A 12,214-nucleotide genomic window follows, 5' to 3' on the forward strand; every position below is an offset into this window, starting at 1 on the left:
TCTGCCTTCTCTCCATGGATCAATTGTGTAGCTGACGGTCCTTAATGGGCCATCAAGCAGGCTAGGCAGAGCTAACACCAGCTTGTCTGGGATGCTTTCTCCAGAAGCACAGCACCAACTTGAAATACAGACAGCATAGAGCCAACATTCATAACTTCAACTAAAAATGATACATGCACACAGACAGCATAATCATAACCAGCAACCCATAACCTGGTCTTAGACACCTCATATGACCCCCTTTACATCAGATTTGGTGCCACTACAGGACCTTGGTTGCAACCCATGTTCTATATGGTCCCAATTTATATCAATAACGTCACAGCCCCAACGCAAAATTGATGCAGGAAGGGATGACAAAACATCGCTGACTGCATCCCAAGAGCCCCCTTTCCTTGGGTCTGTCTCACTACAGCTAGTGTTGGGCTATAGGCCGTACCAGTGTATAACAGAAATGGCTTATCAAAGTCATGTTCAATAACATGAATGAATCTTTTCACAAACTCAAGGTATAACTTGGTTAGCTTTTGCAGCATGGTTCCTGTATGTTTCATGTGATCTTGCCCAGAGCTAAAGAAAATAGCTACTTTATCCATACCAGCTCTGGCCAATGTTTTGAACCCAATTAACATTAAACCAATGCAGATATTGATGTTGTTCATAGTACAGGAATCTTGGCATTTAGCCATGAAAGCAATATGGTAGTGTGCCTCAGTTTCCCCTTTCATACAGCCCATCAGGTCTGGAATGTATTTTCCCCTGTGAAAAGTTCCAACACTGTTTACAGGCATTAACTGTGAAACATCAGTATAGCAAGGCCCTTTAACATAAAGTGTGTTTTCATGTATTCCTTTCAACATGTTCAAGGGATTTTCCAAAAGATTAGGCACATTGTACATTGTTACAGTTCTTGGCAATAGCAACACATTAGTTACAAAAATTAGCATTAGCAATAACAACAAATTCATTGCAAGTGTCCATTTACAATTATGTTTGTCATGCCACACCCTTGGCTCAATACCATTGGAGTTTGGGCATTTTAGGGTTAACCTGTGGCTTCCCTTTGCAAAATTCAGTTCTCTCTTTCCTCCTTGTCCTGCTGGATTAAACCCTGATTTCTCTTGCTTAACAGAATTCACTGGCTGATGGGGTGGGCCGTCTGTGCTAACAGCTATTAGCAAGTCTTTCTTCTCCCTGCCAGCCAAGTAATTCGCATCAACACAGACACTAGCTTTTAACTTCTTAGCTGCTATGGATTCCAAGGCTGGACTTTGTCTTACAGAGATACCACACCAATTCAAAGGGTCTGAGGGTGAGAGCTGGCTTGCTCTCCCCTGCATCTTTAAGAGTTCAGCCATAAAACTGTTCTGCTCTGGAACACCAGTAACCCAATCTGTCCTCAGATCCTGAAGCACAGACTGCTCACTCACAGAATCAGCATGGAGACATTCCTGTTCCAACACCATTGTCTTCCCAACATGCTGGCCAAACACAGCCACCTGGTTATATGGCTGCTCAACTTTCTTAACAGCTCCTACTTTATCTGAGACCTTTTCAAAGCTGCCCACACTGGATCTCTCAAAAGGAAAGTCAGTGGATCCATTCACAACAGAAAATTTCTGGCTGTTAGGCACTAAAACTTTCTTGATTAAATCACTTTCACACCCTTCAGTTGCAGTAAACTGCTTGCACAGATTATCATGAGGATTCCTTTCCCTATGAGCTTTTCTAAGCAGCAATTCACCCCTCTCAGGGCTTGGCTACACTTACAAGTTGCAGCGCTGGGAGTTACAGCGCTGGTCATGCAGCTGTGTAGGGCCAGCGCTGGAGTGTGGCCACACTGACAGCTACCAGCGCTGCAGTGTGGCCACACTTGCAGCACTTTCCAGCGCTGTATTGAGAGGTGCATTGTGGGCAGCTATCCCACAGAGCGCCTCGTCCCGTTTTGGCGCCGTTTTGGTGCTGAGTATTGTGGGAAGGGGAAGGAAGTGTGCGGGTCATTCCGCTTCCTGTGTGCCAACGCCCCGTGGTGCATCGCTTCACATCCCAGCATTCACTCTTTCCGGCAACGTTTGGCGCCATTGTGAGTGTTTTACTCTCTGTGTGAATCGCGATTTCTGTGGCAAATGGAGCCCGAGCTGCTGAGGACTGTGCTGATGAGTGTCGCCAGCACAACACGTTTGGCAGTCGAGCTATTCCTTCAGCTCCAAAGTGACAGTGAGGAGTCTGACGATGATATCGATATCGATTCTCCTGCCGCGTGTGACACCAAAGTGCTTGTGGCATTCACGGAAATGCTCAGCACCGTTGAACGCCGCTTTTGGGCTCGGGAAACAAGCACTGAGTGGTGGGATCACATCGTCATGGAAGTCTGGGATGACGAGCAGTGGCTGCAGAACTTTCGTATGAGAAAAGCCACTTTCATGGGACTGTGTGCTGAGCTCTCCCCCACTCTGCGGCGCAAGGACACAAGATTGAGAGCTGCCCTGACGGTGGAAAAGCGGGTGGCTATTGCAATCTGGAAGCTGGCAACTCCAGACAGCTACCGGTCGGTCGGGAACCAGTTTGGAGTGGGAAAGTCGACCGTTGGAATCGTTTTGATGCAAGTTTGCAAGGCAATTAATCGCATCCTGCTAAGAAAGACCGTGACTCTGGGGAGCGTGCAGGACATTGTGGATGGCTTTGCACAAATGGGTTTCCTTAACTGTGGAGGGGCGATAGATGGGACGCATATTCCTATTCTGGCCCCCCCCCACCTGGCATCAGAGTACGTTAATCGTAAGGGGTATTTCTCTATGGTTCTCCAGGCGCTTGTGGATCACCGCGGGCGTTTCATTGACATTTACACAGGCTGGCCTGGAAAGGTGCATGATGCACGCATCTTTCGGAACAGTGGCCTGTTCAGGAAGATGCAGGCAGGGTCTTTTTTCCCAGACAGGAAGATCACAGTAGGGGACGTCGAAATGCCCATTGTGATCCTTGGAGACCCCGTGTACCCGTTACTGCCTTGGCTCATGAAACCCTATACAGGGAAGCTTGACAGGAGCAAGGACCGGTTCAACTACAGGCTGAGCCGGTGCAGAATGACTGTGGAGTGTGCTTTTGGCCGTTTAAAAGCTCGCTGGAGATGTCTCTATGGGAAGCTAGACTTGGGGGAAAGCAGCATCCCCGCGGTTATATGCGCTTGCTGTACCCTCCATAATATTTGTGAAGGGAAGGGTGAAACATTCAGTCAGGCATGGACCACCGAGGTTCAAGTCCTGGAGGCTGAATATGCACAGCCAGAGAGCAGGGCTAATAGAGAGGCCCAGCACAGGGCTACAAGGATTAGGGATGCCTTGAGGGAAGAATTTGAGGCTGAAAGCCAACAGTAATGTTTGCTGCCTTGCATGGGAGTGAATTGCACTGTTTACACTGTTATTCTATTATCCCTAATAATAATATGATTTGCAGTGCCTCTTTCTTTACTGGGCTAAGGTATCTTTAACTATCTGCTATAATAAAGACTGTTTTCAAAGCCAAGAATTGTTTTATTGAAAAGAAAAAAACTTCCTTGACAGACAGACAGACAGACAGACACACAACATTTCATGAAAACAAGAGGGCAGGGGTGTGGGTTGGTGAACTGTACAGTCACAAGTTTGCATATGTCCTGTCTGGAGTGCTGTTTAACGAATCCTGCACTTCAGGGTGCATATACTGCATGGTGATGGGGGTTGAGTGCAGAGGGTAAGGGTGGTGGTAGGTATCAGGGCTGGTTGGTGAACGTACAGGTGTTGGAGGCAGCTGGTGGTGGTAAGAACCTGAATGCTGGGGAAAGGCGGTTTGAGCTGACATTGGGGCACAAGGCAAAAAGCTTTGGGACGGGGGGGGGCTGTGGGGCAGCACGGGACTGCTCTGCCTGCATGGCTACGATAGCCTGGAGAGAGTCCGCTTGGCGCGACAGGATCTCTAGCAGCTGCTTTGTGCTTTTCCTCTTTGCCACAGCGTTTCTACGCCAATGTCTCTGGCGGATCATGCTTTCCTTCTCTCTCCACTCCTTCAATTCCTTTCTCTCTGTAGCAGAGTGATGAAGAACAGTTTTCAGCATGTCCTCTTTGCTCTTTCGGGGATTTTTTCTCAAATTTTGAAGCCTCTGTGATGTTGAACATCTGGGCAGTCCAGTAGTCAAGGTCACTGTAGAAACACAGAAATGACAACATTTAACACGGGCAGCATTGTATCCACTATCTCCAGACATGAATTGTTACACTGAGGGAGTTCTCACTTTAGCATTCTTTTCCCAAACGCATAACACAACAGAAGCCACAAAATGGTGAGTGAGGGGTGCTTATAGAGGGAGAAGTGGGGCTTGAGTGATAGAGGGGAGCTGGTTGCTTCGGGTAATCTGGAGTGCTAGAGGGGTTGAGTGAAGATGCAGCTGCAGGGGTGATCTTATCTCCCTATCTCTTCACTAAAGAGTCTCCCAACATTTTTCACAGGAGTTAATCCTGGAAGATGTCTCCCTTCTGCGAGTCACTAGGGCACAGCGGGAGGCTCTTTTAGAGCAATGTGGATTCCGCCCGGGACCCTACGCGGCTTGCCTGTGTTCAGAAATGGTCCCCCCACCACTGGCAGCACAGTGGCGCGGACGCGTCACCGTCACTGGGACAAGGGACACAGTGGCTCTGCCTATAAACCTGTGCAGGCATATTGCCCACGTTCTGGATGAAACTTTTGCTGAGATAACTGAAGCAGATTACCGCGACGTGATAGACCACATCAACGGGCTATTCCACATCTAGAGGCTGGCATGCATGCAGCCATAACCCCCCTTCCTCTCCAGAAACATTTCCACCCAGAAAATAAAAGCCGCTTACCGTTAACCCGCTCCTCTGCTTGTCCTTCTGCAACTGCTGGCTGCTGCGATTGGGTACTTTCCTCCTGGCTTGAGAAGAGCTCCTGGCTGCATGCCCACTCTGGGGTGTCTTCCCCCATCCCAGTAGCTTCACTCGCGGTTTCCTCCCCCCCCCCGCCGCCGCCGCTGCCTCCGCCTCCTCCTCCTGTCCCCCAGCCTGCTCAGAAGTGTCCATCGTTATCCTGGGATTGGCAATGGGGTCACCCCCAAGTATCTCGTCCATCTCCCTGTAAAAACGGCAGGTCGTGGGGGCAGCTCCGGATCGGCGATTCCCCTCGCGGGCTTTGTAATAGGCACTCCGCAGCTCTTTAACTTTCACCCTGCATTGTAGTGCGTCCCGATCATGGCCCCTATCCAGCATGGCCCTTGATATCTGCTCAAAGATATCGTAATTCCTACGGCCGGAGCGCAGCTGTGCCTGCACAGATTCCTCCCCCCAAACACTGATGAGGTCCATCAGCTCGCCATTGCTCCATGCTGGGGCTCGTTTGCCACGTGGAGGCATGGTCATCTGGAAAGATTAACTGATTGCACTCCACACACACCTGGCTGCAGCAAACAGGAAGGAGATTTTTAAAATTCCCGGGGCATTTAAAGGGTGGGTCACCTGAGGCAAGAGCAGTAGAGTGCAAACTGATGAGCAGAGTGGCTGAACAGGAATTCTGGGATAACTCCTTATTCCCTGGAGGACACTTAAAGCGCTGGTGAGTGTCCACACCTGCTGAGCAGCGCTGGATCACCAGCGCTGCACTTCTTATACCCGTGCCGGGATGGGTTTTCAGCCAGCGCTGCAGCCAGGGAGTTGCAGCGCTGGTTGTGCCCTGCAAGTGTGGACGGGGTGTAATTGCAGCGCTGGAAAGCCTCCACCAGCGCTGCAACTTGTAAGTGTAGCCAAGCCCTCAGAAATTCTGCTCTCACCCTCTTCACCTAGGGCTTGCTCTAAAGGAACACTTCCCTGAGCCCCCAGAGACTTTTTCTGGGTCTTGCTTATATTGAGAATCACCTCTGGCCCATCAGGCAGATTCCTACACAATCCCCTTTCAGGCAAACCTATAGACTTTCTCAATAACACGTTAGAAACACTCTTCTTCCCTTGGCCATGAACAAGTTCAGGAATCTTTTCCTTCTTGCTACAAGTTGTCAAACTGTCAGTAGGTAACACAATTAAATCACCTTCATGCTCTCCTTGTGCCCTGGCTAGGGTATCACCCTGATCAGACAGAGTTGCTACACCCTTTTCCAACCCCACATTAGCAACAGGCAAACTACAAGCACCAGAATTGTCTGTTCTCTGGGATTTTGCTAAGACACTAACTGGATGCAACCTAGTCACAGTGCCATTCTCCCCAGCAGACACAAACTTAGGACCATTCCCTTTCTGGGCTTTAGCTGTATTTACAGCCAACTCCGAGACAACTGAATCACCCTCAACCATCACAGGCTGAAAGGCACCTTCTGTCTGCTCCACAGACACAGAAGAGCCGGAGACACATTCTCCTTCACCAGGCACACAGCTTGGGATCTCATTTCCCTTGTCCCAGCACACAGGGCTGTTCACAGACAACTGCTTGGAGATTGGGGTAACTTCCTCCATAGGCAAGTCAATACCCCTGACAGACACAGGCACATTCCCTTCACTGTCACATTTCTCCCCACAGGACACAGGTAAGGGACAGGGACACTCATTTTCCACTATCCCTCCCTTCCCAAACTGCTGATTAGACAAAGCCATCAGCTCACAAGGCTGCCTAGGCTCTTCCAAACTTTCCCTACCAGGCACATTGCCACTCCCAACAGATAAGCTGCTGCTTTTTTCACTACACTGAGCTACTTCCAGCAAATCACAGTTACCCATTTCAGGTTCACTTTTACAAGCTGCACTAGCCAACAATCCATTACCCATTATAAATTTACCCTTTCCTTCCTCAGTTAGGGCTTTAACCTGACCATCTACTTTAATCTGCTCCTGAGAAACATTTTCCTCATCCATGAGATCAGGGACGGCTTTAGGCCTATTCCACCAATTCCCCCAAATTGGGCCCCGCACCTAAGAGGGCCCCGCACCCAGTGAGAATCCCTTCCCTGGCTAGAGGCACCTTTTTAATTATTACTCAACCGGCGGCGCTCTGGGTCTTCAGCAGCACATCGGCAGCAGGTCCTTCAGTGCCACCGAAGACTTGGAGTAAGTGAAGGACCCGCTGCCGAAGACTCGGAGCACCGCCTGGTGAGTACAAGCCCCACGTGTTTTTTGTTGTTTTGCTGTTTTGTTTTTTTAAAGTCATCCCTGCTGGGGCCCTGTCAAAACTGTTCGAATTGGGCCCCGCACTTCCTAAAGCCGGCCCTGCATGAGATCTTTCTGCTCTTGGTCTAACTCCAGATTCACTTCTGGGACATTAGACAGACATTCAGAAACTTCACTCACAGACACACTGCTTCTTGGCACAGACAAACCTTTGGAGCAACCCACCTCAGGCAAATCATTGCCCACAATAGACACAGGTTTAAGATCATTCCTCTCCTGTGACTGGCTACCTGGCCTGAACAAAGCTTTAACAGTTTCCCCAATTAAAAGATCTTTAGGCAATAACTTTCTGACGCCAGCTCTCACTTCATGCTGAGCCCCATTCCACTCAAGGTGGATTCTGGCTAAAGGCACACGGACCGTAAACTCACAGAGGATCACAACATTCACACTCTGATTTGGTAAATAATCTTCCTCTTTGACCAGATCTGCTTTCACAAGAGTGATGTTAGAAGCCATACTTTGCCCCAAACAGCCTTTACCATTGACTTTTACACACTCTATGAATTTTCCATTACCATTCCCATCCATAGCACTGGCACAATTTATGGGGCCACCCCCTACTGAACACACAGTAACAGCATTGACATAAAAGGTGGCATTGTTGGGGTACATTTGGTTACCCCCAGACAACTGCTCAGATTTATACAACATACCAACATTGTTACAAACTGGACTTTCAAGAGGATACAGTCTCTGCTGTTCTCCCATTGCTTTTTTGACTTGGAGTTGGAGTCTAGCCGTCTCCTGTTGCATCTGTCGAGTTTTCTCCTCAGCAGCCAGCAGCTCCAGACGCCTCTTACGAGCTTTTTCTTCTCTCTTAGCAACTTCTTTCTTTCTCTCATCAGCCTCTTTCTCCATTCGAATTTCTGCCAGTTCTTGCTCATAATCAAACTGCAGGCTGTCTCTCAAGGCTTGCAGTTTCCTTGCTTTTCCTGATGCTTTCTGTCTCATGGTCACTGATCTTTAACCAACCAAACTCTCAATCCCAAAGTTAAAATTTGGATAGCGTGGGGTTCTGACCCAAAGCTTAATTGACCTGGTTCTGTGGATTCAAGCACGACTACGCCACTATGATGGTGCTGTTCTGACGGGACCCAACTGAGAGTGCCAAATCAGGACCAATTGCTCAAACAGGGCAGTCACAGCCCTAGGCTGGGGTTTTTCCACCTCTAAGGCAAACCAAACCAGCCAGACAAAGAGGACTCTGGTCTCACCCCACTGGCTAACCACAAGTCACACAAGCAATTTCCTTAGACACTCCAGTCTCCCAGTATCACCACCAGTGCACTCGTCCTGGGGATGAATGGTTATGAAAACCAACACCCCAATAAAAGAAAAAGGTTCTCTCGATCCCAAAGGACCAAGCCCCAGACCCAGGTCAATATACACATCAGATCTTACCCACAAATCACGCTGTTGCCAGTCCTTTAGAATCTAAAATCTAAAGGTTTATTTACAAAGGGAAAAAGGTAGAGATGAGAGCTAGAATTGGTTAAATGGAATCAATTCCATACAGTAATGGCAAAGTTCTTAGTTCAGGCTTGCAGCAGTGATGGAGTAAACTGCAGGTTCAAATTAAGTCTCTGGAACATCCCCCGCTGGGATGGGTCCTCAGTCCCTTGTGTAGAGCTTCAGTTGATAGCAAAGTCCTTCCAGAGGTCAGAAGCAGGATTGAAGACCAGATGGAGATTAAGCATCAGCCTTATATAGGCTTTTCCAGGTGTAAGAATCTCTTTGTCCTTACTGTGGAAAATTCCAGCAAAATGGAGTCTGCAGTCACATGGACAAATCTCTGCATACCTTGCTGAGTCACAAGGCGTGTCTGCCTTCTCTCCATGGATCAATTGTGTAGCTGACGGTCCTTAATGGGCCATCAAACAGGCTAGGCAGAGCTAACACCAGCTTGTCTGGGATGCTTTCTCCAGAAGCACAGCACCAACTTGAAATACAGACAGCATAGAGCCAACATTCATAACGTCAACTAAAAATGATACATGCACACAGACAGCATAATCATAACCAGCAACCCATAACCTGGTCTTAGACACCTCATATGACCCCCTTTACATCAGATTTGGTGCCACTACAGGACCTTGGTTGCAACCCATGTTCTATATGGTCCCAATTTATATCAATAACGTCACACCCCCAACGCAAAATTGATGCAGGGGCGGCATGTGGATTTATTTCTGTCATGGACTCACAGATCGTGCCCACTCTTGGCCCCGTGCCGTCCGTGGAGGGTGCCCCTTTCAGAGTGACAGCCCTTCTCGGGGGTCCTCTCTCTCTTGGGGTCAGGCCCCTCGACCTCCCGGAGCTGCACCTCTCTGAGCCTCTGTCTCTCAGCCCACGCACTCTGGATCCCCCGGGCCTCCTCACCCCCGAAGGGGATAATGCCACCCTGCTTTCTAGCCCGGAGCGACTCTCAGCCAGCATAAAACAGGAGGGTTTATTGAGAGTTGAGCACAGCACAGGAAACTCTCCGGGCCTCAGGCCTGGCCTCCCTCAGCACAGCACATCCCAGTCTCCCCTGCAGCCAGGTGGGCTCTGCCTGCTCCCCCTCTCCAGCCCAGAGCTTCCCTGCTTCCCAGCTGGGCATCTGATATCACCAGCCCCAGGCCTCCTCTGTCCATTGTCTTCTCTCCAGGTAAACAGGGTCGTAAACTGGAAGGCCTGGGTCTCCTCTCCTCTCAGCCCTCCTCTGGCTGGAACCGGCTGGTCAGGTCACTGGGGTCCTCTCTCTGCAGCCCATTGTCCTCCGACTGGCCAGAACCAGCTGTGACTCCTGAGCCGGGTCTCTGGGTCACCAGGTCACCAGTCACTGGGGTCTCCATCCTCCAGGCCATCGGCTGGGGTCTCGAGTCTCTCTCCGGTCCTCTGTAACAACAAACTCCCTCTGCCCTCACCTCCTTAAACCAGTAACACCCAGGGACACTGAGTCCCACCCCCTGTCCATGCAACCCACTGGAAACCACAGAAAACCCCAAGAAAACCCCCCACTCTAGATCCCCTCTGGGAACCGAAACATTCACGGTTAGTGCAGCCATGGGGGAAAACCCCCCAGATCCTCCCCTGCCCCCAGATCCACCCCCAACAGCTCCCTCCCCTGCACTCACAGCCTCCCCACCAAGGCCTGGGGAACGGTGGGTCTTGTGAGTTTCCTGCCAGTCACAGACTCTATTTCCAACCCTGGGATGGGGGCAGTGATGAGCTGCCAAAATTTTAACAACCGGTTCCCTATAAAAAGTTCTGATTTAAGGGGGGGGGAGCGGGGGAGGGGCCAGGGCAGGCGGAGACATACTTGTGTGGCTGGGGGCCTCTGCAGGTCCTGCGGCAAATTGCCCCACTTGCCCCCCCAGCAGCCCTAGAGCTTGTAGCCCTCTCCCCCCTTACTTTGCTGGTGGCTCAAAGCAACTCTGGAGCTCAGCTGAGCTGCCCAGCTGGTGCCGGCGGCTGGCCACGCTGCAGCTGCGGGGAAGCGGGGAAGGGCCGGGGGAGCCTGAGCCTCCCCAGCTGGGAATCCTGGGAGCAACAGGATGGTCCGGCCCATGGACCGGAGTTCTTTGCCCACCTCCTGGCCCCTTAACAACCGGTTCTCCATGGAGGTCTAATTTTAGCAACCGGTTCTTGGGAACCTGTGGGAACCTGCTCCAGCTCACCACTGGATGCGGGGCAGAGCTGCATCGGGCCCATGGCTCAGGCTGGCCTCAGGCGGGGGGTGGTGGTGGCAGGTGATCTCTCATGCAGCTGGGCACTGAGCTACGTCTGGGTGAACCCCCTGCCCCCGAGCCCCATGGGCAGGCAGTGCCAACCCTGGTAGGTGACAGACTCCTAGAGAGGCCAAATGACGGATGGACTGAATTGGGACGGTGGGGCGGCGGTAGGGGGGAGCGGGATGCACCGATGGGATGCTCAGAGCCAGGCTTTGCCCTGATCCCTGGGCCCAGCAGAGGGGACCCCTGGCCGGGGAGCGGGGATGGAGTCACTTGGGGGTTCCCCAGCCAGGGGGGAGAAGCAGCCCCTGGAGATTTGGGGCAGAGGAAGGCCGGGGGCTGGGGCTGCTCTGGCCTAACACAAGGCTGTGGTCACCCGGGCCAGCAAACGTAGCTGGAGCTGCTCAGCATCGCACGGCTGGAACCGGAGTCGGTTGGCTGGTGGGGGCTGACCAGGGACTGGGGCTGACTGGGGGCACTCTGGCGGTGGGGGTGGGGGGCTGTCGTGGGGTGCTGGCTAGCCGAGGTTTCTTCGGCCGGGGGAGGGGGTGGCGAGGGGCACTCAGGGCTCCTGCCACTAGAAGCGGGGCCTTGTGCAGTGTGTGTGTGTGTGTGTACGGGGGGCTGCAGCGCCAGCATCCCGGAAAGGGGGCTCCACCCACCGCCCATGGGGGATGGAGTCACTGGGGGGAGCAGCAGCCACTGGAGATTGAGGAAGGGGGGATCCCTGTCCCCAGGGGAGCTGCGGAGCAGGGGGCCTTTCCCAGGGGGACACTCCCCATCTCGGGGGACACCCGGAGAGCTAGGGGCCCAGGGGCTGCTCAGCCGGCTCTCCCCACTCCCCTGGAAACCCAGTTCTCAGTCGGGAGCTGTGCTGGGGAGGGGCCCCTCCCTGCCTGGGGTCTGCGTCTCACGGCCTGTCTGCTTCCCACCGCAGAGCCCAGCTACCCCAAACCCACCATCTCTGGTATCCCCAGCGCGGGGGTTTCCTTGGAGGGATCCGTGGGCATCTGGTGTAAGAGGCAGCACCAGGATGTGCGGTTCATGCTGTATAAAGATGGACGCCACATCCAAAGTGTGGATGCGAACTCACAGGCTCTGTTTCTCATCAACGTGAGCCGGGAGCAAGGCGGGAACTACAGCTGCTCCTATCGCAGCAGATCGGAGCCGTTCACAATGTCAGACCCCAGTGACCCCGTGGAGCTGGTGGTGAGAGGTGAGAGGCCCGGCTCGGCGTCCCCATTCTCAGCCCCACCCCCAGCCAGACCCTCACGGGGACTCGGTGCCAATGGGACACTC

At 52.1% G+C, this 12,214-nt stretch overlaps 2 protein-coding genes across 2 annotated transcripts in view; both read left to right on the plus strand.

Moving 5' to 3' along the window:
• Positions 1-12,214, plus strand: part of LOC123350011 (immunoglobulin superfamily member 1-like) — a 127,296-nt gene that overhangs the window by 77,030 nt on the left and 38,052 nt on the right. The window lies entirely within an intron of this gene.
• The window catches only part of LOC123350167 (immunoglobulin superfamily member 1-like), a 35,736-nt gene that overhangs the window by 18,076 nt on the left and 5,446 nt on the right, over positions 1-12,214 (plus strand). The window contains exon 3 of the mRNA XM_044988600.1: positions 11,853-12,131. Within this exon, the coding sequence (XP_044844535.1) occupies positions 11,853-12,131 (279 nt within the window). The remainder of the gene's footprint in view (positions 1-11,852; positions 12,132-12,214) is intronic.

The sequence above is a fragment of the Mauremys mutica genome, chromosome 15 (genome assembly GCF_020497125.1).
Source record: "Mauremys mutica isolate MM-2020 ecotype Southern chromosome 15, ASM2049712v1, whole genome shotgun sequence".
Lineage (NCBI taxonomy): Eukaryota > Metazoa > Chordata > Testudines > Geoemydidae > Mauremys > Mauremys mutica.